Raw genomic sequence first — 26849 nt, 5'->3', positions numbered from 1 at the left:
AGTGGAGATACACTTACAGGGCACAGGGGGACAGGGCTTGGTGTAAGCAGTTCCAGTCTTCACTTGGCGGTGCTGTTTAGCTCACTGAAGTTGGTCCTTACTGACAGGCAGGGGGCAAAATAGTGTGGCCCCACTCTCTCGTTCCTGGAGCTGAGGGTTTGTGCCCACCACTCTTCAGAAAGCCCTTACAGAAGAGCAAACAATCACCCCTCTAGTAACCCCAGCTTCCATCAGATCCCTGCCTTCACCCTGTCTGTGTCCAAGCCTGAGCCTGCCAGGCAGCACTATACTCCTATGTTTTATCTCAGGTGCACAGCTGGGTTTCAAAACTCCAAATTTTAGGGACTCCCATGATGTGAATGTGTGCTAATCCTCTGGTGAGGGTGTTGTCTTGCTTTCGCTGTTTGCCAGCCCATCCCAGGAGAAGTGGATGCCCGACCAAACTGCGGTTCATAGTTTATGGCAAAGTGGAGCCAAATATCCAGCACCCAGGCTCACTGCCCTCAGCTGGTGTTCTTGCTCATTTGCCTGGGAACAGTGCAGAATGTTGGCACCACCCGTTCTTCTTGTGACCTAGGGGATCCTCAGACCATGTTGTCCACTCCTGGAACTCTGCCCTTCTTCCCCCACCTAGATCACCTTTAAACCAGGCATGACCCAGGTGGTGGTGGACTTTTAAACTTCAGATTTTGTGCTCCCTTGCTTACAATACCTTGTGGTAGTCCCTGTAAGCAAGGCTCCCTCCCCTCCACAGCACCTGCAGTTCTTATCTCCCCCAAATCAACTCTGCACATCTAACCTTCTAGAAGGTGGTCGCTTTTCTACTTAAGACTTGCAGTTTTGTTCTCTCAGTCCTCAGATTGATTTCTTGGGTATTCAGAATGATTTGATAATTATCAATCTGTGTTCCAGGGACGGGACAAGTTTAGGGTCCCCCCACCCCCCCATCTTAACTCCTCTCCTAAAAAAAGTTTTAATTCAAGAATTGCATATATACTGCAAAATGTACCAGTCTTAAGTGGACAGCGTGATGAATTTTCCCAAAGCTGACCATCTTTGTTATCACCAATGGATAGAGATATAACTAGGACCAGAATATCAGAAACTTCTTTTATGATCTTGTCCAGTCATTAACTCCCAAAAGATCCCTGTTGTCCTGATTACCATAGATTAATTTTGCTTAATTAATTAGGAACTTTATATAAATGGTTCATATAGTGTGTACTCTTGTGTATGGATTCTTTCATTAGACATTGCATGTGATTTCATCAATTTGGTATCACATTCACTTTTTTATTGTTGTATAATATTTCATTGTATAATTATACAGAAATTCACTTCTTAATTTTATTGTTGGTGAAAATTTGGGTTGTTTCCAATTTGGGCTATTACAGTTAGTGCTCTTAGAAATACACACATACACACACACACTATACCTTCCCTTGTATATTTCTAGGTAGGCCTGTTGACTCTACAAGTAGAATTGCTAGGTCATAATTATATATGTTACTTAAGTAGATTCTGGCAAAGCATCTAACAGAGACTGTACTAATTTACATTCCTACACACAGTGTATGAAATTTCATGTTGTTCCATATCTTCCCACAATCCTTGGTTCTTAATTTATTTTAATTTTTTTCTACTCATTCTAGTGGTGGTGAAATTATTTTCATTTTCCTAATGATATCAAGCACATACTAATTGCATACTTGGATATCTACTTTCATGAAATGTCAGTTCAGGACTTTTGTTTAATATGTTTTCCTCCTTTTTCTTTTACTGATTTGTAAAAATTGTTATTATATATTCTGATTGTGAGTCGTGTTCTGTTTAAGTAATTTATGCTTATTGCCAAGATCATTAAAATATTCTACTATGATGTCTTCTAGGAGTTTTATTTTTTGACTTTAACATTTTATCTACAATTGTTTGCTGAGAGTGATTCTGTGTATGGTTTGATGCAAGAGTCAAGATTCGTATTTTCCCAGGTGGATATCCAATTGATCTAGCACCATTTTAGAAAACACTACCATTCTCCCCAAAGTATTTTAGTGGCACTTTTGCCATAAATCAGGTGATCGTATATGTGTAGATTTTTTCTGGTCTCTACATTTTGTTTCAGTGGCCTATGTGTCAGATACCAGCTTTTCCAGTACAGTCAGAAATGGATAAGCTTAAACTCTATCAAAGGATTCTCAAATGCATTTAAAATATGACTAACATATTTGACTTTTAATGCAAAAGTTGATTAGTCACAAATCTGAAGTGTTATATTTAAAAAAAAAACCTAAATGGAAAAAATATTCAGTATGTGAAATACCGGAACCATGTTTAAGAGAAAAATAGATTCTCACTTTAGCACATTATGATTTCATAGCTATTTTTATGATTGTGATCAGTAGAAATTGCTCATGTATTTGTGTTATGCCATAATTGCATTTCTACTTGTGGTTTCTATAATTTAGTCTACTTTTAGTCTTTGTGAACAGTACAATCATAAAAAGATCAATAATGTCAAGCCGCACCTATCTGATTTCAGTAAGATACAAGTAGGATCAAGCAATAATGACAAAGTTGGGGCACAGAGTGGTTCTTTGCTCTAGTTGCACGATAATCCAGGTCACTGAAATCAAAAGGAAGGTTGGGGAAGTAAGACAGTATCTGGGTTTCATTAATTCTCTCTTAGGGTTGTCTGAGTAGAGAGAGAAGCCCAATGACAAGTCAATATCACCAGGAATTTAAGAGCCAAGAACTCATCACGGTAGCTGGATCACCAAAACCAAGAAGGGAAATCACAAAGCAAGCAGAAATAGAATCCAAATAATCACATATAGAACTCAACAAGACAAGGCAGTACTAGAGTGGGACAGGAGGAATTCCAGAGCCAGTTAATACCAACATGCACTTATAGTCAGAGTGAGAGTAGAAGATGAGCTTTAGGATAAATCTATCCTTTGGAAATGTAGAATATCAAAGGGTTACCAATTAGAGCTATAGCCTTAAAAGAAACAGTTTCTAGTTATTTTTATTTGTTTATATTTCACATTACAAGTTGTTGTTTTTTTTTAAGTTCTTACAAACTTTATCCTTTAAACTTATTTAGGATGTATCTGGAGGCTAGAGAAGAAACTGTTCCTGTATCTGTTTATACAAATAAAATATAATGTCTGGTGCTTCTGTATCTGTTTATATAAATAAAATATAGTGTTCTCAGTGATATTCTACAGAGAGCAAAACATAACTCTCAAAACCTACCAACTCTCTGTCTTTCTACTTATCATATTTTCTACATATTTTAATTACTTATTTCTACTTATTTTCTATTTATAGGGCAGTGGTTATTGATGTAAAGATAAATAACCAAAAGTTTACCAAGACACATTTATTTGTTAAAAATCATCTATTCATGTATTCAGGAAAGGTCTTGTCCTTAAATTAACTTTTTATTACATTAAGATAGTTTTACTGCTGTTTTTCTAGCAATATGGATAAAACCACATTGGCTTTGTCAGGCTAGAGTCAGAAAGTGCTACAAAATTCAGTTTACTCAGGATTGAACCTTGCCACAAACTGGAAGTCTAGGGTTTTATTCCAAGAAGTTGTTTTCTGAGGCATTACTCAAACAAGTGAGTACTCCAAATGTGGTATTTGGCTGTCACTAGTATGTTACTTGCCTTGGAGTGGTTTTGATATATTCTATAGTCGAGCTAATGCTCTCTGCTTATTTAGCATTTGAATGTCCATCAGTACTGATGCTAATCTGAATACGTATTTAAGTACAAGCAGTAATGTCTCCTTTGCTATTTGAGAGATTCAAACATAATTTTTTCAACGTGCTTCAAGATTGCTATTGACCATGCATTCTGTATATTTCAATTGTTATCAGACTTTTCATGTGTATGGTCAGTTCGGATTTTCAATCTGTTACAAAGATACATCTCTTAGTGATAAGGATTCATTTGTCTTATCTTAATAAACATGTCCAAGACAGGGGCTGATCTGATCAAATATCACCTTCTGTAACTGTTCACTACTCTTCCTCTTTTCCTTTAGGTAGTACTTTTAATGAGCATGTAGATTATTTCCATTTGCTTATCTATATGCCTCACCACTTGGGAAGAACTGGCGTGGTGTCTTGTAATACACAAGATTTGAAATACATTCAAAACATTTAACAGCAAAGCTCTTAATAAATGAATGTGGAGAAAGAGCATATCTATTTATTTTGCAAGCAGAAGATTTGCATATTATGTTGATATTAGGTTGGGAAGTCAGTGAGTAAAAAGTAATTCACATAGAGTCAAAATTATACCCAAAAGAATTTTAGCAACTCATAAAGTATGTCATTCTAAAACGTCATCTCTCATCAAGTCCACTATATCACCTCTCTCTTCACCATTAAAAGAGATTGTGGCATCTTAAGTAGCAGATGAAGCAGCTGACCCACACCCAGTGGTCATGTTGTAACTTCTTCAAAATACTAATCACCTTCAAATCAATAAAATCCCCACTGTATGGGAGAAGCAAAGGAAATAAGACCTATTTCACACCTTACCTCATCTTGTCTTTAAGCTGAATGATGGGGGAAATTGCCTTTAATATTTAAAATAGTACCTTGTTTTCCTTCTCTCTCTCTCTCTCTCAGTCTAAAAGCCCTGTAATGCAACTGTAGTCTATCATGCAAAATACAGCAGCAAAAGATAGCTGTTCACCAAAATTCATATTCCTTTTTATCCAGAGTAACAGAATTGCAGCTGGAAGACAATTCTCGCCCCCTTTGCCACTGCTGTGGTCACATGTAACGCTCTTGCAATGGAAGTATTGCATGTAAATTTTATATTTTGCACATAAAATTGTGCATATTTGCCTTTCCACACTCTTTGATTTTCTGTTTTTGCTGCTTGGAATGGAGAACAGAGTGACCTTAGAAGCAACCCACTAAAGATGACAGAGCCACTGTCGATCTCAGTTCTTAAACGACTCCATAAGGGAACCACCTTCCCCCTCTTCTTTCTACCAGCCTTCAGTACACTCCCCAGAACATGAAGTGAGAGAGAAATAGCTTTCTACATCTCATAAGCCACTGAATTATTGTTGCACCTCTTGTTACAATAGCTTATTGAACCTAACTAATACACAAAGCAAAGTCCACTGCTCTCACCCTTCCATTAACTTAGTAATTTAACATTTCCCATGAAATAGTGTTTTGGTAGCTGTTCTTGACAGTCCAATCAAAATGTGACCTTTTATCATTATGAGCAAGGGACTCACCTAGTTCTCTAGCCTCTTCTAAGGATGGCAGCACTCCTAAGTAGTAGTTTTCTTTTACAATCTTCAGCTAAAAATTGGTCAGCATCATTTCATCATAAACCTTTCCTGCAACAGCTCCTGGGCATTCAATCTCCTGGTGTTGCTTGTTTAAAGCCAAGGCATTAGTATGATCCGCTGAGGTTATCCCAGTATAAACTTGCCAGATTTAGCACAGGACAACCATTTAACTTTGAATTTCAGGTAAAAAATGAATAATGTTTTAGCATAAATAAGTCGCATAAGAAGAAAAAGTCCTTTTATTGCTACAACCATCCTTGGATTAATAAATCTTTTAAGAGACATCCAGATGACCTGAAATTGACCATCCCTCTTCATCTTCCCAAAACATGTGCACAAATCCACCCAATGTCCTGATCAGGAACCTTAAAAATGTGTGTGTGTGTGTGTGTGTGCGCATGCGCATGCACACCACCAGATGGGTACTGATGCTGAAGTGCACTACGCAGAAGTAACATGTTTCAGCACACAAATATGAAATATCACCTCCTCATCTGCCTCTCTTCCACTGGTGTCTGTTGTTTCCATTCTTTGAAAAATAATATCTTTGTTGTCGGCTAAGCTATTAACGTCCCTGTGGTTTCTTCCTGTAGATCTTACTTCTATCCTCAACTCATGCACAGCAAGAAACATTCCATCTACCTTTTCCCATCCACTTTTATGGTTGTACATTCTCATGCTTTGTCTTGCTGTACACCTCTGGAATGACCTTATTAGGTCTTCACATTTTTAAAAAAGAGCTGCGAATATTAGACATTCCCTCTTGGTTTGCTATTGGTCTCCTAAAAAGATGAATGAGAAGAATACTTCTTGTTCAGTATTCTAGAATTTTGCTCCATTCCAGATTATTTCAAGTTTTTCTACACTTTCTTATTATACATATAAATAAAATTGTTTTGAAGGCCTCCAAATGAATACCACCAAAATTACTGATTCCCACAAAAACTGCAATAATAACCATGCTATGGGCACAGCATTAGTAAATTTAAGATATATCTACTTTTTTTGTATTTTATTCTTTTAAATTATAATCTTAGTTTGGTTAAATGTGATGATATGATAATATGTCATGACTCTGGGATGAACACTGGCTTTTATTTATTTTTTTAAAAGATTTATTTATTTGTTTGTTTGAGAGAGAGAGAAAAAGCAGGGGGAGGGGCAGAGTGGGAGAGAGAACCTCAAGAATACTCCCTGCAGAGCACAGAACCCCATGTGAGACTCGATCTCATGACCCTGAGATCATGACCCAAGCTGAAACCAAGAGTCCAACGCTCAGCTGGCTGAGCCACCCAGGCGCCCCATGAACAATGGCTTTTAAAAAATGTAACTGGGTTCTTGGAGCGCCTGGGTGGCTCAGTCGTTAAGTGTCATGGTCCCAGGGTCCTGGGATCGAGCCCCTCATTGGGACCCCTGCTCGGTGGTAAACCTGCTTCTCCCTCCCACACCCCCTGCTTGTGTTCCCTCTCTCTCTCGCTGTGTCTCTGTCAAATAAATAAATAAAATCTTTAAAAAATATATATAACTGGATTCTAATTTCAGCCCTTGCACTTAGTAGCTGTGTCTACTTTGAAAAGTTGTTTTTGTTTTGTCTTTTTACCTTTTCTAAGTTCTAATTTCTATTTAAGTAATGAAACTATCAATTATTGCCCCTCATTTATTTACTCAGCCAATATTTATGGATTGCCTAATATGTACATGTATTGGCTGGATTCTGGGAGTAAGAAAAATACTAATAATCTGTTCATGTATTCAAAGAAATTGTAATTTAGTAGGGGATATAGGTAAATAAACAGGAAATTATAAAGTTATGTGATGAGTGTTCTGGAGGAAGAGCTATACTCAAAAAGGAATAGTTGATTTGGCAGATGAAGACTTAGAAGGTGAAGCTTGGCACAGACAAGTGGGAGATCACAAGTGAACTCTGTCTTGAGGGATGAATAAGAGTTATCAAGGCAAAGGAGGAAGAGGATGGAGACTGCAAGTATGCATTTATTTAAATTTCAAAAATAAGGAGGGCACCTGGGTGGCTCAGTCAGTTAATGGACCAACTCTTGATTTTGGTTCAGCTCATGATCTTAGGGTGATGAAATTGAGCCATGCATTGGGCTCCATGCTGGGCATGGAGCCTGCTTAAGATTCTCTCTCTCCCTCTCCCTCTGCTTCTCCCTGCCCCTCATGCATGTGCATTCTCTCTCTCTCAAAAAAAAAAAAAAAAAGAATAGGAAGTGATTGAAGGGTTTTTCAAACAGTGAGATGACATGATCAGATATACATTATATTAAAACAACAACAACAAAAACCTGACTCTAGCATAATGAATAGATCCTAAGAGTGTAGGCAAGGAAGGAAGTTAGTCAGAGGATATGGTAATCCAGTCAGAACTGATGGTGACTGGAACTGAAGTAGTGGCAGTGAAGAGTAAGAAGAGACAGTGTACCAATAGATGGTTAGGAGTGGACCACACAGGATTTTGAGCTTGATTTTACTGGGGGATTAAGGGAGAGGGAGGAATCTGTGAAAAGGCCTATGTTCATGGCTCATGGGGTCATATTCACAGATATGGGAAAATCCAGGAAGGGAAGAGGTGAGTAGTTTAGGAAAAGAAGATGATGACTGTCTTATTTGCAATCACAGTGAATTCCCAGTCATGCTCACTTTCAAACATTCAACATCGATTTACTGCACAGTTACTGTACACCAATATCTGGAATCCAATGTCTTTATGCTCTGCTCTGCTTCTGAGAGGATGGTCTTTATCCAACAGTCCTCTTTGTATTAGGGTTTTGAAACATTCCACTCCAGAAGTGAATTTCATTTTTCCCGTAAAGCCAGGCTTAGGTAGAATTGCGAATGGATGAATAACCACAAGCACAGCTTCTTTCTTATTGCCGCCTTAGTAAGTTCCTCCTCATTCCAGATGCTCAGCCCTCATGGTATCTCACCCCACTTTCCTATCAACTTCTCTGATCACATCTTCACATTCCAAGACTAATACTGACCAGCTTTACATCTATTTCAAAATACACCAGAGATGTCTTCCCTACAATCATGGAATCATCTACACAGCCTGGAGCAAGGCTACCACTGCTCTTTCACTGTCTGCTAAACGTTTTTCACACTTAGGCAAATTTTCCCAATCATTGTATAAGCTTCTCAAATATAGGGAGAACGCCTTCAATTTCTTCAATACACTTTTCATCACCCAAAGTATGGTATCAGGTTTCTGTCAGGGTTGCCTTTAAATAATTCTTAGTAGCTAATTGCTAAGAAAGATTTCTAGTTTTCTGGTGGGCAGGATATCCACCCAAGTTGAGACTAGCATCTCCTTGCTTCTCTGCACATCCATAGGTCTCTCTTCCGTCAGACATGGATGGCATCCTAATATCTAGCTTTTTGAATTGCTGAGTACATCTCACACTCACCCTAGTGAACCATTTGGGGGACTTTGAGAGGCTCTTGGAATGTATGCAAAAGGCAGTCAGGGCACCACAACCTGTGGGATTTCTCAAGTTACCTGCTATTTGCTTATTGGCATTGACTTGTTAAGGATTAGTTACTCTAGGGCGCCTGGGTGGCTCAGTCGATAAGCGTCTGCCTTCGGCTCAGGTCATGATCCCAGGGTCCTGGGATCGAGCCCCACATCCGGCTCCCTGCTCAGCGGGAAGCCTGCTTCTCCCTCTCCACTCCCCCTGCTTGTGTTCCCTCTCTCACTGTCTCTCTCTCTGTCAAATAAATAAATAAAATCTTTAAAAAAAAAAAAAAGGATTAGTTACTCTAAAGTAACTAAGTATACTGGAACACCTGGGTGGCTCAGTTGGTTAAGCGTCTGCCTTTGGCTCAGGTCATTATCCTGGGGTCCTGGGATCAAACCCCGCATCAGGCTCCCTGCTCAGTGGGGAGCCTGCTTCTGCCACTGTCCCTCTCCCCCACTGCTCGTGCTCTCTCTCTCTGCCTCTCTGTCTCCCTAAAATAAATAAATAAAAACTTTAAAAAAATAAAGTGAGCTATACTGTTTAAAAATAAAGAACAGCCACCTGTGGGACCACATGAAAAAACCATGGAGGCCTGCCTTTGGAAAAGAAGGCTATTGTTCAGCTCAATGAGCCACACTTCTTATTCTGTTTATCTGCACCATAGTAGTAAGTAAACATTAGTCTACTGCTTACTATGGGTCAGATATGTATTAGCTGAAGGAACTAGGGAAATAAATATATTATCCAGTCCATGTCCTCTGGGAGCTCATAGTTTATTTATGGTATGTGTGTGGAGGGGGGTATAAATAGGCAATTATGATATAGGGCTGAAAAGTCGGGGAGGGAAAGCATTTAAATAATGCATGAGGGAAACCTAACCCAGACTCCTGGTGATAGGGGTAAGAAGTGTTAAAAAGACGATCTTGTAGAAGAGGCCAAAGATGCTACTTCAAGGATAAGGAGAATTTTATTGGATAAAGAAGAGCTAAGGAGATTTCTTGCCACCTCCTTTTTTTTTTCTTAGAGTAGCAACTATTAAAGATATGAAAATACAAAGTATGTAAGGAATGGCACAGTTGAAGAACTGTTGGTGGTCCAGTATGGCTGAAGCCACAGGAAAAGGGAAAAAGTGATGATAGATAAAAAAGATAAGAGTCTAGACCATGGAGGGTCTTCTAAACTATGCTGAGGAACTGCCATGTGCAATCATTTGAGTGACATCACATTGGTCCTCAACAAAAATTTAATGAATTGAATAATACCTAATGAATTACACCTAGGCCCAGGTGACCATAATGTTTTCTGTTATCTAAAATATTTAAAGGGGTGCCTGGGTGGCTCAATAGGTTAAGCATCGATTCTTGATTTTGGCTCAGGTCATGATCTCAGGGTCATGGGATCAAGTCCCTCATAAGGCTCCACGATCAGTATGGAGTCTGCTTGAGATTCTCTCTCTCCCGCTTCCTCTGCCCCTCCCCCATCTCTATAAATAAATCTTTTAAAAAATCAAATAAAATATTTAAACAACTTTTCAATATATTCAGTATATATTTGCTTTAAAAATTATGTATTTATTTTATCTTAAAACTATTGGCATAATTGGAGAGGAGATTATTTCAATGGCAAATGCGAAATGCATGGGATGAAATGGGAAATATAAACCATATAAATAATGTCATTTTTACTTAGGGAGTATGATTTTTTTATACTGGAAGGAAACATACTTGAAAAAGTGGGAAAAGGAGAGAATGACCTAGCAGAGTTCATGTTTGGTAAGAGGCAAATGGAAAAAAATCCCTTGTTAGTCTGCAATAAGTTTCTAAATCAAGAACTCACAATTTTCCTCTGGGTTTCTAAATTTAGTAATATTCCATTTTTAATTTCCTTGCCTTGTTCAAAACAAGCACTATTGTTTCATATTTTATGAGCACGTCCTCCTTCTCATAGTCTATTGACAGTAATATGTAAGTCACAGGGCAGCATCATTCTCAGACGCGCTAAGACAATTTTCCTCCAAATCTACCATCTCACAAACATTTCAGATATAAACATAATGGATTCAGGTACATCATGTAATAAGTTTTGTATTTGTCAGGCAAATACAACTCTATTTTCCATATATATCTAATTTCCTAAAGAAAAAAATAGAAAGAAAGAAATAATCATGATGCAATATTAATAACACTTTTATCTGAATTACTCCATTAAATGAAATGACTGTTTAGTAGTAAAACAAATTCAGGAAGTGACATGTGCCTATAACTTTGCACAATAGCTATTGCTATAAAAAATATTAGCATGAACAAATTGCATTTCAACTAGAGCTTTACTGACCAATAAATGCTCTAAGGATAATGTGATTAAGAAATGAAACTCTGAAAATATGTTATAAGCTATATATGTTAATATTTTTTGGTCCAATAATTCCACCCCTTAAAATAATTCTAAATGCATTTGATGATCTCTTTCCTTGGAATATTCTTCATCGAGACATACAGTTGATCGTTTCCTTGCTTCCCTTCTGTCTTTATTTAAATGTCATGTTCTTAATTCACATCCCTGACCACTTCATTTAGGATTGCAACCCATTTCTTTTCCCTTCTCTGCTTTACTATTCTCTGTGCAACTCACCACTATCTCACATGTTATACATTTTATTTATTTGTTTTGGTTCCTGTTTATCTATATTGGAATATAAATCCTATAAAAGCAAAGATCTGATTTGTTTTGCTATTCTATCTCTACCAACTAAAACACTGCATGGCAAACCATAGGCATTCAATATGTATTTGTTTAGTTAGTGAATAAATATATTTTTCACATAGATGTTCATTATAATTTTTTAAGTAGCAAAAAAAATCATCTTAAATGTGTAACAATTAAGACATGGTTAAGTAAACAGAATAATTCATTTATATAATGGAATATTATGCAACTATTAAATGTTTATAAATACTTATAAAACACAGAGAAATATGTACATTAAAATCTTATGTGGAAAAAAACGTCACCAAAATTTGTGTAGACTATGATCACAATCACATGAAAATAAGTAGGGAAAACAACACCAGAAAGATTAAATGTGGAAGCAGCAGTTTTGCTGGGATGGGGGTGACTGGTTTGTTTTCTTTACTCCTTCTATTTTAAAATTTATGTAATTAACATGGTCTACATGTCAATAGTGCCAGGGTTGAAAAACTACCTACCTACATGCCCATTTTACATGAACTTTAAAACCTTTCCATATAATTCAATCATAAAATGATGCAAACCATCCATACCCAAAAGATGAACTACCCCTAAAGAAATTTTTAGGTTTATTTATACTGAAAAGCCTAAAGAAGCAACAATGAAACTGACAGTTTATTTGCAAAAATAAATGCAATTTTAGACTTTGCTTAAGTGTTTGAGTAGGTACTTTCAAGTCAACCTATTTGGGAGCCCCTAATAACAATAATGAAAATAGTACCTTACTGTTCAATGCACTCTTTTTTTCCCAAGGCATTCTGACAATCAAAGTCTTTTCACTTTTGAGATAAGACACTTTCTGGTTGTTAATGTTTAATTATTGCTGTATCCTCAGGTTTAAATTTATTCACCAGAAAATAGCTGGTCAGTAGCCAAGTGGGTACTGATTCATGTCCAGTCAATGGTTAATGCTCAGTACAACACATTCCATTCATTCAGTACTCCAAATGTATTATCTGGGAATGTAGAAATTGGGAAATTCTTGTAGTCGGGTTAAAAATGCCCACATGAGACAAAAATACCTAAAAATGTCCACATGGCTCAAATCTGAGCCATGGCTATGAATGCCATCTTGAGTTCCACTTATTAAGAGACCCTATTACTCAATCCAAGATCAATGTGAAGGGTAAGGATATGGGGGTGCAGATATAGGGGTATACACGTGTGTAGGTTTCCATTTGAAAGGAAGAGGGAGAACAAGAGAAAGAATGTACATGAGGGCAGGAGAGGAAGAATGGGGCAGATGGAGGGAGAGAGGAAAAAGAAGGAGGGACTCAAATACTAAGAGACGAATGAATGCTAACTTAAGCCTTCCAAATATGTAGTCTGGGAATACCAGGATGCCCAAAGCATTTGGTGGTAAGATTTATTTGAATTCCCTCATCACCACAAAATTTCAACTTTATTTATTGTTAGAAATCTTTCCCTTCAGTACCCACGTCTGTATCTTTAATATTAGTCATCTGACTAAATGGGAAAATGACATATCTTTGTTTGCAATTTTCAGGAAAATGACTAAGTTGGGCTTTGCTTATGCAATGAAGTAGCAATAAAATGTCTATAGTCTTTCAGGTTCCACTGGAGTTAATATATTTTATCCTAACAGAAAAAGACACCCAAGAATGCTGAAAGAATTAAAGTATTTCTCTTTTTTTTAAGATTTTATTTATTTATTTGAGAAAGAGAGAGAGAGCACACAAGTCGGGGAGAGAGGCAGAGGGAGAGGGAGAAGCTGACTCCCTGTTCAGCAGGGATCCTGACCCTCGGCTCCATCCCAGGACCCTGGGATCACGCCCTGAGCGGAAGGCAGACACTTAACTGATTGAGCCACCCAGGTGCCCCAAGAATTAAAGTATTTCTTTTGAAGCTTGAATTTCTATCGGAGAGTAACAAACTGCAGTTGAATGGTATAAGAACATTACTCTTCACTTACACATTTAATGGGAAAAGGCATATTCATAAAGATTATGCACAACAAAGACAGGATTTGGGAAAAAGTTTTATAAAACAAACATGTATCTATAAATATCAGTAGAAATTGAACACAGGAGCGTCTGCATGGCCGTCAGTTGGGCATCCGACTCTTGGTTTCAGCTCAGGTTGTGATCTCTGGGTCATGAGATCGAGCCCTGCCTTTGGGCTCTGCACTCAAGCATGGAGTCTGCTCAAAAGACCCTCTCTCCCTCTCCCTCTGGCTTCCCCCTGCACGCGAGCTCTCTCTCTCTCTCCTCACATAAATAAATAAATCTTTTAAAAAAGAAGAAATTGAATACAGACCCAGTAAAATTATGAATTTGTTGAACAGAGAGAAGTCTCGTCAGGTAGGATAATCCATTACTCTAAAGCTAGTGATTAAGCCTTTAGCTAATGACTTCCTTCTCGACTGTTACTGGAAGCCTAGCTAGCGCCTTTCAGGCCTCATCAGAGCAGGGCAGGAAAAAGGACGAGGAGCTGAAATGAAGGTCAGCTTTTTTCCGTGTTCCTACAAGTGCTGATGGAAGATTGGATGGAGATGCACCTGGAATGATGGCCTCTAATATTATTTGTGGTCATTGTAATGCATGCCAGATAAAGGATGCCTGACTTAGGTAGATGTGAGAGATCTTCTCGCAACTTTTCTAAAAGGATGCTAAGGCAAATCTGTAGACGTAGCTATAAAAGCCTTAGATCCTTTAAGTGGTAAATAAGTCCCCAGACACTCGTGTTCTTGAAAGCTAAGGGATGTGGAATGTTCTGGGCTACCTTACTGCCACGATTAGCTGAACTTTCAGTTTGTATTAAAGAGTGCTTGTTTTCTGAAAAATAGTGGATATTAAAACAAACTGAAGAGACAGAGTCTTGGTGACGTTATTGACAATACTTATCAGTATTGATGAAACAGTGAGTAAACTTATTTCTTGATACAATAACCTCACTAACTCCTCACAATAATGCTACTACCTATCGTACAAGTGAGTTTAGGGTTTTAGTCCTAGCTTGGTCAGTAATCAGCCAGATCTTGGATAAACTGCTTACTGTTTTCTCTCTTTTCCTTCCTATGTATAAACAGATACACCTGCTTTAATTATGTCACAAGGTTATAATAATAATTAAATGATAGGAGGAAATAAAGATTCTGAGATAGCAAAATTTGGTGACATGTGAATGAATAGAAGCATGAATTAATAAGGCATTATGAAGGAAAAAAAAATAACCAGAAATGAAAATATAAATATATGCTCACAAGATAAACTACGTGCAGAGGAGTTCTATTCATTAGTTGGTGTAAAGTCATTTGTAGGTAAGTAAATTGTGATCTAAAAGCATTAAACACCAGATGATGGTAGTGCTGATTAATGAATTAAAGTCAAACCTACATATTTCTAAAAAGGTTCCCACAGAGAACCAGTGAAATAGAACTACCTAAATCAGCACAAAGCATAACCTTAAAAATATGACATTGAGGAAAAAATACCTTTTGAATATGTATGGGGTGTTTAGGTTGTCATATGAACTGGGGAGCACTGGTGGTGCGTAGCTGGTAGTAAGGATGCTAGATGTTCATGGTCTACACACTGTATGATCTACACAATGTATGGTCTACACAGTGTATGACTGCCATTTATCCCACATGACTCTCCACTGTCCTTTTCTGACTAAGGGGAATATAGAGTAAACAGAAAGTACAATTTCATACCATGTTTCCTTTGACCTTTCTGAGGATTCTTAGAGAAACAAGTCAGAGTTAGAGCTTTATGGCATGGTCTATGATTCTAAGCCTTCGTGATTATAACAGCTAATAAGAAGTATGCGCAAACCACATCCTAGATAGGCTCACAGTGGAATGACAAAAGAAAGAGCATTCCGTTCCTCTGGAAAGGATTTATCATTGAACCTCTGAAATGGCTCAGTGCAAGGGTTCACAGATGACAGAGCAGTGGTTTTTAAAAAAATTTAGAATAATATAGCTATCAATAACAAAATATCCAATTAACAGTGGCCCCAATAATAAGAACATCGTTATATCACTCAACCAGGAGTCCACATCATCTCCCCTATGTCTCTCCTCGTGATTAAAGATGGCTGCAGTAATTAGTACCTCATACCCTTCCATCCACACATCCTAGGGGAAAGAAAGGAATAGGGACACAAATACTTTCCCCCATATGTCTCTCTTCTTTTTTCAGGGGAAAAATAATTTCCAAAAGATCTCATTGAAACAATCTCTATATATTCTATTGGATATAACTGGTCACATACTTACCCCTACACCTGAAACTGGCGAAGGGGACAGGAATTACCACTGGCTTGGAATTCTCCTAATTCATTCCCTGGGTCTGGGATCCTGCTGCCTGCACAAAATTGGGTTCTTTGGGTTTTTGATAAGGAAATGGGGTGATTATTGGACCTATGGGCATACCACAATTTTTGCCACCAAGATTTCAGAGATTAAAACTATTGATTTCTGCATTCATGGAAGAAAGAGAAGGAAGTTGGCACTTCTTTCTCTCATTTTCTGTCTCATTGCTATAAATAAAAGGAAGCAAGTTGAGTAGAATTTTTCAGAAAATGGAATCATATTGGTTATCAACCTTTACGAAACCTGATCCGATTACCAGGAGATCTGAGTGTGCCACGAATTAGTTCTAGGGCCTGGGCATATCAGTAGGGCTCAGTTTCCCACCCATAAAGTAAGAAAGACTAGATTAGATAAATTATCAGTAGGTCACTTCTCATTGTAAGTTTCTGTAAGGCTTTGAGTCAGCAGCTAAATTATACATGATGATTTTCAAACTTAAAGTAATTTTATAACCACTTTGTAACTTAGAGTCAAACCTTGCCCCCTATTGATCCTAAAGAATTAATGTGGTTTACAAAGCAATTTATTTTAAGATTAAGAGAGTAGTTAGGAGAGATTCAAGCTTACCATTCATATTTATAGTTTGACTAGCATAATAACACTCAGATACTTTACTGTGAATTTATCAGGGAAGAATATTTTTAAGTCAGTCTTCTCAAAAGAGTACTACTAAGTGGCCTGGAGAGGAATGAGTTCAGAGGTAAAAATAACTTTAGGAGGTGCTGGATTAATCACAGTTAAATATTTCTTTATCATGGAATTTCTCAGAGAATTTATAAAGCTAATGAGCATTTTGAATCACCAAAAGAGATATATTATCTTCCAAGTTTCATTTTGACTATATGTTCTTGTTTCACAGAATACTTCATTTTCCCCATTTAGAAAATAATCACATCCCCTTACATTTATATAGAGTGGTTCAAATAAGAAAATGTTTGGAAAGCATCATGTCTTGCTATACGAAAGCCTTTCCTTCCCAAGCCTCTTTTTAAACTACTCTTTAACAGTTCTGACCCAGTTGATTATAAGATGCCAGTTTAATAACACTATTCTACAAATAGAAAAGAAACATGTTAAATATACATATAGATTTTGCCACACACAAGTCAAGAAGGGATTCCAGGCTGGGATCACTCTAAAACTGTTGGCAGCCAAAATCTCAAATTCTAAAGTAATCTTTATAGAAGGTAAGCTGCATAAAAACAGGAGTGAATTTCCATTTCTTTGTCATGCTGCTCGTAAGGAGTGGGTATTGCCTACCTAGAGGAACCTCTTGCTGCCCCAACATAGCAGAAATGTCAGTCACAAAGAACACAGAAGATTTAGGGGCAACTGGCGGGGGGCAAGCCAGACTCCCTTGGTTTAGTAGAAGAAAGCAGCCTTAAAAAAAAAAAAAGTCAACCAACCAACTCAACCTCCAAAATTGTATAAAACTTCTTTCTCGTAAGTGTCAGTTCTGAGTGTCAAGTGTCATCATCTGCCAGTGAGCATGTAGTACAGAAGTGGCTTCTAAGCCCTTAGATTTCCAAATATCTAAGAACAAGAAAGAGTGGAAAGTTCAAGATATAACTGTGTCCCAATGACAGAGTTGTAAATAATAATATTATTATTAATAATGATATGAAATATTTGTTAAGTAGATACTCAGGCATAATTGACATGTTGAGTGACTGTTCATGTTCTTGAGAACTTTGAACAGGTCACAGGGAGTCTTTTTAGAGAGCTAATTTATGCGTGTGTCATGGGTGGGTAGGAGAAGACGTGGAAGGTTAGCAAAGAAAAAGATATAAAACCACAGTGGATTGGCCTATGGATACACCCAATTTGTTCCCAAGCTGGAATGTTGTTATTTGCCATTTACCAGTGATTTTATATCCCTTTACTACGGTTACACCTTTCCGATGAAGAATGGTTTAAGTTAAAAAAAAAAAAGTAAAGATCTATTTCCTTGACTTTGTAGCCTTGCCGAGCTACCCAAGTAGACAACATTGCCATCTAGTGGTCTACACATACTACAGCTACCATTTTTGGGGTGGGAGCCGGGGTCCTAACAGCTTGGAGGGAGGTTCCCAGTCAATGCAATGGTAATAGTGGTGCCAAAGCCACACCAAGAGCCTACAAACTCATCCAGAGAAAATGTGCCGATATTCAGTTAGATAACCCACTCTGGCCCCAAAGCTTTACCAGCTCCACAGAGAAAAAAAGTACCATCACCACTGAAATAAGGGTTGGATCTGCCTCATTTATTTTCTTTCTTTGAACTCTTAAGATCCATTTCTCATTCCTTTGTTCACCTACATGCTTGAAAACATTTTCCGAACAGTTTTTCATCTTTACAATAAGGATGTTGCCCTATATCACCATGACTAGGTAAAGAAGCGGGCATCAGGTTACCAATGATGGTCAAGAACTCCACAGGGGTAGATGAAAGGGACAAGGGACATTTCTGTACTACCTTTGCAATCTCCTGCGAATCTAAAACACACACACACACACACACACACACACACCTCTACAGGGAGTCAATCAAAGCCTTAATGGAGATATAGGGTTTGTCTTAGAAGGAACAAGAAAGAGCTAGGCTTTGGTCTAAACAGATGAAGATTTAAGGGACAGGGAAATAGGAAGAGGCTTATGAGAGTGGAGCACAGACAGCTTCAGCTGAGGTTCCCAATATTCTAGAGATAAATATTTTTAGCAAGCATCCCTTGGGGCCTCTTTTTAAGTTAAAATCGGATACTCCCTGCTTCTCTTGATTGACTGGAAGGCTTATGTAATCCTTTGCTTCTGCAACCAGGCCACCTGTGGTAACAGCCATCAACATGCCAGAAAGGCATGGAAGGGGATGGAGAATCAAGCCCAAGACTGGACCATTATCAGACCACTGATGGGTTCTTGCCAAGCCCCCTCTTTGACCCTGTGCAATTAAGATCATGATGGATGCAAGAGTACCAACAAAATAGCCATTAAGTCTTTTTTAGCCTATTTTTGACAAAACAAGGATAGAAACACAAAACATGGGTTTAGATCTGTTTGACTAAAGGAACAGTGAGAAAGCTGGAAGAGGCAATTTTCAGAAATCCAAATATGTGCTTCTCCAAAATTTGCATCAGAGGCTTAGTCATGCCCATGCAAATGGATCTTAGTTCAAATTCATGTCAGAAAAATCTGGAACACACTTACTTCCTCTATGCAAATCCTCTAGGAAAGCAGCCGGTGGTTCTTACCTATAATAAAAAGAATCTCCACTGCAATGTCACTGACTGTTGTGCTCCGAGTCGTGGACAGGTCATCGTTGCCAATAAAGCAAACGTTGTAAGGTACGGTCACGGCAACATAAAACGTCGCCAACAGAATAAGCCAGTCCCAGCCGGCTTTAAAAGTGCTAAAATGCAAAAGTATGAATTTGGACTTTTTTGCATCCGAAACTTTATACTCCGGAAATGCTGGTTTATCTACAAAAACATTCTGTGGATAAAGACAAAAAGGAGAGAAGGGAGACACAACATTAGAAGCAAGGATCACACAGCCTTAAACACACTTCTGTGAGGAGGATCATTCAGACACACAATGCCAACGTATTTTACAAGTGACTTTGAGAAGTTGGTGATGCAAAAAGTAGAGATGTACATGCTAAAATTGGGCAAAGACCTTTGTTGTAAGTAACAGGAATATGCAGAATTTAGTCATGAATGTTAAGTGAATAATCCAGACTTTGTTCGTCAAGAGCTAAAAGATCATTACCTAAAATGTCACCTATAAACATCCACAGTGGCAGGTATAATCCTATACACACTGGAAACACAAAGATACATTCATATTCCTATTGTCATGGGGACATTCCATATACTTGTACTTCTGAGATGACCGTCCTTATCTAAAGGGTATATTTGACCTGAAATTCTTCTAATAGTAGCAAAGTTACCATTTTTCTTCCCAGAAAGGATATAGAGATGTATGATCAACATTCTATGGTTAACAGCTATTAAGAGTTATTCAAGTCATAGGAGGAGAAAGGCAGTGTTCACTGTGCAGCTGATTAAACGTGGAAGAATAGCTGGAGTTTTATAACTGCAAAAGCACTTCACTTTGAAGGCAGTCCCAAATTGATGAACAATTCTTTATTGCTATGAGACAAAGCGAGGCCCAACAATAGCATGCGTAGAAATTTGACAAGCCTATGACCAGATACTTGCAGACCTTGCTTTGACCTCAATTAATGAGAAATACAAGATCGGTAATGGAAATTTAAATTTGAAAGTTAAGTTGAATGAAGTGAACAGTTAAAAGTTTTGGAATACACGTGACTTGCAGGTCACAGTGTGTTTTCTTGTTTCAGCAATTGAAGAAAGGGCACATTCATGTAGAATGTTCAGGGATTCCTGAAGTACTTGAGGATTCAAGAAAGGTCAGAGCCATCAGGAATACTTAGCTCTTTAGTGGTAACTATCAGTGACCAAATATTTTTGCTCCCTTCATAGTAATGCACCCCCTGTCTTACCTTTCCCCTTGGTAGGCATTCCCAACAGTTTCTACTTCCTGTTAATATTCTCACTCAACCCACACAGGCGCCTCATAATGCCAGGATTTCATGGCGAGGGACTACTTCACTACTTCCAGAAGGTTCTTTGGATGCCCATCTGCCACTGCATCTCTGTTCCATTTAATTCCCTGAAACTTGACCTGCCTCTTTTGCCTCATTCTCTGGTTTCCGGAAACAAATGTAAAGGGTGGGCTTTGGCATAAAACTGGGAAGAGGAAGATGACATATCTGTTGGGCTTCTCATAAAGGTTTAGGTAGGTGCATAGGAGAAGAGAGAGTTAGGGTCGGTAAGTATTAATCACCTGAAGGTTGATAAGTACTTCTGCTTACAGAAGGACATGATGGATTCTTATATAAATTTTTTTTCAAATATAAGACATTAGTAGAAAAGCCATGGAGGAATACCTCAATTTCTATCTGAGTAAGTCTTTTGCTATCATATTATAGAGATTAAAACTTTACCTTGTTTGAGGGAGATGCCAGCTCTGGGAGAGAGGATTAGGAAAACTCAGGAAGTATTTTCTTTGGATTATGCTGATTACATAAAGCATTAGTGATGCTGGCACAAAAAGTCAGCAATATATCAGTTTTCTCCACAAGTCAGAAAATAATTCACACCATTTCATTTTTATAGGGTACTTAAAACATATTCCTTAAAATTATTTTAAAAGATACTAAGAATTCATTATACCTCAGATTAGGCTTAAATTATGAAGGGTTTTTTAACTCAAATCCTGCACATTGTGACATGTTGACCTGAGTAAAAAAAAAATTGCTCCTCTCCTCTTACACCAGATTCACAGTTTTATAAAAAACCTTTTGAATGGAAGAAAATTTCTTATAATTGGAAAGTATGCTTTTAGCAAGTTGGGGGAAAACAGGTCTATTATTTATAACCCTGAAACACAGGGTTTGCCTAAGGAAAAATGCAAGCAACGATTCTCAATTTTAGTTATATATTATTTATTAATTTTGAAGCATATTCTTTAGTACCAATGGTGTTTTAGCTCCTTAACCTCTACGAATTATTGAAACACAATGGTTAAAGCCAAAGCCTAACTAAGATAACTGTTTCCTAAACCATTTTTGTAACTTTTCTTTGAAACTAACTTTTGAATGAGTAAAGAGATGGGAAAATATTTCTATAATCACTGCACCAAGTCCCAGGAAAGCGTTTGCCTTGCCTTTTGAGGACCACTGGTATCCAGCTGGTAATAATCGGGCATTTAAAGCACTCTCCTTTCAAGCTCCCAAGGAGCTCATGTGATCTTTACATTTCCTTGCGTTAGAGACACTTGCATGCTCACATGGTCGTATAATACAGTAACAAATCAAAGAAAGCAGAAATTAAGTGCCTTTTCTGAGATGTACCAGGCAGTCAGAGCCAGGACTCAAAGGTGTTACATACTGATTCTCAAACCTGGCTAATGGCCTGATGGGTTCATTGGCCTATGGTTGAATCATATATTCCTATTCCACAGAACTGTATCAAAGCACCATGGCTTTGAGTCAGAAGATTCACAGCGGGGTCCCACATCCTGCTTCTACTTTTGAGATCTTGAATAAGTTCTTTTCCATCATTAAAATGGAATTAATAAAAAATCATATCTAGTACTGGCTTACTATAAAAATCAAATACTATGATGTAAGTAAAAGGAATTTGTAAATAGCAAAGAGTTGTAAAAATATTGAGAATTTGTGTGTAAATGTTATTATAACCAGAATTCCCCCAAAATAGATTGTTCAGCTGATAAACGATCCAGATCATTTTTTCCTCTTCTTCCTTCTCTCTTCCTGCTGTCTTTAGCCATTCTACTCTGTTCTCCTTGAAAAGAGAAAGAGAACAGGGCCAGTCCTGATTTTACACATTACTTTTAGAAGTAAGATATTACATGTATGTTGGAGTCACTTCGGTGATTAGACATCCTTACTTCCTAGGTATTATTTTAATGTCCCCCCCTCCCATGTTTGTATTTTTTAAAAGGTTGGCAATTTAGCAAATTAGTTAAGCAGTGGGAATTACGATTTTTTAGATTAGATTTTTAAGTACTGTTCTGTACTTTGTTGGATCTAAAGGGAAAAACAGCATGTTCAGCAAACACATTTTGAAGCTTAGTAATACTTGCTATGTTTAAATGATTTTCAACTAAAGGGTAGAAGACAGTGTCAGCTTTCAGCATTATAGAATCTCTGGCTAATATTTGTTTAGGTGCTTTGTTGGTTGACCTGCACAGAATCAAGCCCAGATGCGGTTACCTTTGTTTCTTCCTGGAACTTGTTTAATGTCACTAAGGCTGGCTTAGTAACTGAAGGGAGTCGTAAACAGGAACCAGTGGAAGGAGGCATAGATCAAGTCTATCCCTGGACTCTCAGGGATAGAGACCAGGGGTGACACCAAGCCACAGGTATCCCCAGAAAATCTTTATACTAAGTCAGGCCAAAATAAGCGGTGTGTGGCTCTTAATGGTGGTGCCTGGCAGACCGGCACCTGCATGGGTGATGGTCCTAGAGCACAAACGGATCAAAGCAGCCTGTTCTGGTTTCCAGAAAGAAATCACACTGCAGCAGAGCTAGCTTTGCAGAACTTTCTTGTCAGATCTCCCCCTCGGCCTTGGCTCAGGCATCTTTCTTTGTTCACTACAGAGAAGCGGATACTTTGTATGTCTGATACATGGTTGTTTTACCAGCACATGCGTATTAGCTAGTCTCCAGCTTTCTATGTAAAAAGTAAGATGCCAAAGAAACCCCTTGTGTCCCTAACTCCCAGAACTTCTGGATCTTGGATTGATTCCAAAATAGCTCTGTCTGTTTGGTGTGACTTTTTCTAATGTCACTGGTAAATTAGGCCCTGAGTATTTGTATCTACCACCCATAGTCACACACCCCACAAAGATGTTACGTTCTGAAGACTCCACAATGCACGTTAATTATATTACCATCATTTGAAAAAGTATCTCTAAATATCTATAACTAAACAGACGAGAGTTCTGGGTTTCTCAGTGACATCTTTCAGTGCTAAGAACTAATTATAAAATTCATGTGAAATCCTGTAAGATGTGTGTAATGTAAAACTCTGTAAAGGATCACCTTTTTGAAGCACAGTTATTTGCTGTGGCTTTTGACAGACAAGTACCAGATTTCAGAAAGTAGCCCTACTGTCATTTACTAGGAGTGCAACTTTTGACAAAACCATATGATATAAGGCATAGAATTTCAAATCCAATGTTCCGTTGTGTGACATTTCCAGCTCTATTTTGTATAAGATGTGAATTTTTAAATGGAGTAATGACTTTGATTTGCTCATGGTCCTCCTGGGGATAAAAGCATTAAGTGAAATTAGATAAAATGCAAAATAGATGGAACTAAAATTAAATTTGAGAAATTTTAACCAACAAACTATGAATGTGTAATAGGACTTGGTGCATCATCTTGTTCATAAAATGTAACCAGTATGTCACCATTCACAGTGTCCCCTGTACCATATTGTACTGACTACAGTAATATTCTAATCTCTGTGATAACACTATGATTAAGCACTTTTATTGCAGAAATGCCTCATGATTGCTGACCTTTTCTAGTTTATTCTTTATAGGAAAGCACAAACCAAAGTGCAAAAAAATCTAGGAAAACCAATAAATGAGTAATTGGAGCCTTTCTTTAGTGAATCAAATATTGGCACCAGGGGAAGCTCTAACATTCATAGTATACTCACATACCACCTACATTATTTATTTTCAATTTGTTCTTTTCTCTTCTTTGCAGGTGCCCAGAGATGTGATAAAGGACCGCTCGGCTCCGTCTCCGGGCTGAGTCAAAGTGGGTCCCTGCTCTTGATCTTCCTTTGGCTTTGTCTGGGGGAAAATAAAACTCATTAAGCACCAATAAATGCATCATTTCATCCTAAGAAAGTCAAGTTTTGACAGTTCCTTTTCAAGACACATAGGACACGTTTTTCAGCACTTAACATTATCTGTGAGCTCTTAATGACATTTATTTAATTTTAGTCCTTTACAGTTTATATATTTTTGTCATCATATTAGCTGCATTAATTTTTTAAATTACAGTAAAACATACAGGAGCATAGAAGAAATTTCAAACAGTTCAGAAAAACATTAAATCAAAAGTCAAAAAAATATTACTCCTATCTTCCTGCTATTCCACATTCATATCCCTAATTCAGCTCCCAATATTTTTTCTTGATATTTTTCCAGAAAAATATCTAATATATACGCTATATCAACATTTATATTTATTCTTCTTTGTATAAGTGGAAGTTTCCAAGAAAACCTCTTTTTTTCCAAAGATTTTATTTATTTATTTATTTATTTATTTGAGAGAGCATGAGAGAGAGAACATGAGCGGGGGGAGGGGAAGAGAGAGCGGGAGAAGCAGACTCCCTGTGGAGCAGGGAACCTGACATGGCTAAATCCCAGGACCCCAGGATCACGACCTGAGCAGAAGGCAGGCACTTAACCACTTAACCGACTGAGCCACCCAGGCGCCCCATAAAAACTCTTTATTTAATCTTTTTTTCACATCAACGTAACTTGTAAATCATTCTAAATATGCACACTATTTGCATTTATTTTTATGAAGTCTATTCATATTATTTTTGTCAATATTAAAGTTACATTAGTTTTTTTTATTTATTTGAAGAGCTCTTTGTGTACTAATTGCCATTTTCTTATATGTGCTGCCAACAGTGCTCCCATTTTGTTACTTGTCTTTGAATTTTACTTATTCAGTATAGAAATTTTTAATTTTTATGTTGTCAGATTTAATGATGTACCCATTGTGGTGTCTAAACCTTATGTCCTGCATATAGCCAAACTGCCATCACTAAAAAATTGTTTTAAAAAAATCTATGCATGCTTTCTTCCGACATCTTTATGTCTTTTTTATTTTTGGCATTTAAATCTTTAATCCAATTGGACTCTATTTCAGTAAAATGAGGTATATATCCAGCTATTTTATTTTCTTCCCAAAGGGCTACTGTCCAGGAGGAAAAAAAAACATGTTATATGACATTAAGAAACACTTTGTCTTTATTTGGTCAGTCGATCAACAGACAATTTCATCCTAAATAAATTGTATCTATGTTACAGTGGCTGCAAAATATAAAAATTAAAAACTATTATTTATCTAAGCTTCATCATCCAATCTCTATAGCATTACAAAGGCTCTTTGATTTCTCTCTGTCATAAAAATGATGTGGTTTGGCTGCTACCATGGGGAAACCATATAACTATTATTGATAGCTATTGTGTGCCTGGCTTTGTTCTATTGATTATTTCAATTAATCCTTATGAATATCCAGTGAGATTGTTTTAATATCCTCCATTTACAGACGAGAAAACGGAAAGGCTTACTAGGATCACGCAGCTAGTAAGGAACAGAGGCAAGATGTGAAGCCTGACTGGTTGAAAGTCCCTACTCCTCCCACACGGAGCATGGAGCAGGAAAACTGCCTGGTGTTGAGTGTCACTTAGACTAATGTGGATCGTTGTCCCGACCCATCTGAGCTTGGACTCCAAGTCTTTCAAGGGCTTTAACCACAACCAATTCCCACTCTATCCTGGCATGCTTTTAACGACCAGAAAATCGGGTGTTTTATTCCCTGCAAAAGTCTAATCTGATGTTACCTGGTTTTGTTTTGGTTTTTAAATTGTTCACCTTTTGCCTCTTATTTTGAAAGAATGTTTAAAATAAAATATGATACATTACTATAGGCTTGAATCACTAAAAACATATTAAGAAACACAAAACAGAACATCAAAAGGGGCACTTTTTTTTTGAAACTCATGGCTCGACAAGCACATGTTGTTATACTGTTAAAGGTTAAGATCATGTGTTTGTGTGTTCAAGTTTTCGGTCTACACAGAACTCTTGAACACTGTATTTGAAAATGTAATTATTAATCCAGCAGGGAGTAAATTTGTATATATTTAAATATGAAAACTGCAAGAGTTTTAAAACAATGTCTACAGGAATATAGTGGGAAAGGCCAGTGGGCTGCTTCTGCTGGATCAGCTGGTATCAAAATGCCAGGTGGAGTTACAATGGTGACTACCAAATGGACCAGATTAGAGACATTAATGACAGATAATAAGTCAATTCCCTTCAGTGGAGAAATCTAATTAATAGTTGAGATTTTCCAAAGGAAACAACAGCAATTTTATAGTCTTAAAAAAGGGTCCCTCAAAGGGAAATATCCAAAAAAAAAAAAAAAAAAACCTTATCTGTCTTGATCTTGGCTCTAAATGGAAGAAAAGAAGAAGTCTTCCTTGAAAAGTTTTCATTACAGTCTAATCCCTGTGCAGGATTGAAGTTGAAAATCATTCTACCTATGCGATCTAAAAATCTCCCAAGCAGCGGAAGTTCTTTCTGCTCACAGGTCCTGTTCCTGTGCGTTAAT

The 26849-nt window shown here is 37.5% G+C and overlaps 1 protein-coding gene across 1 annotated transcript in view; it reads right to left on the bottom strand.

Annotated features, from left to right (window-relative positions):
• KCNH8 (potassium voltage-gated channel subfamily H member 8) overlaps nt 1–26849 on the bottom strand; it is a 368898-nt gene that overhangs the window by 136063 nt on the left and 205986 nt on the right. Inside the window, exons 4-5 of the mRNA XM_032408779.1 lie at nt 24158–24285; nt 19119–19359 (exon numbers count right to left, since the gene is read on the bottom strand). Of these exons, the coding sequence (XP_032264670.1) occupies nt 19119–19359; nt 24158–24285 (369 nt within the window). The remainder of the gene's footprint in view (nt 1–19118; nt 19360–24157; nt 24286–26849) is intronic.

Source organism: Phoca vitulina, unplaced genomic scaffold, assembly GCF_004348235.1.
Source record: "Phoca vitulina isolate PV1807 unplaced genomic scaffold, GSC_HSeal_1.0 scaffold10, whole genome shotgun sequence".
Classification (NCBI taxonomy): domain Eukaryota; kingdom Metazoa; phylum Chordata; class Mammalia; order Carnivora; family Phocidae; genus Phoca; species Phoca vitulina.
Note: the sequence above shows the minus strand (reverse complement) of the source record. Positions and strands in the feature narration are given on the sequence as shown.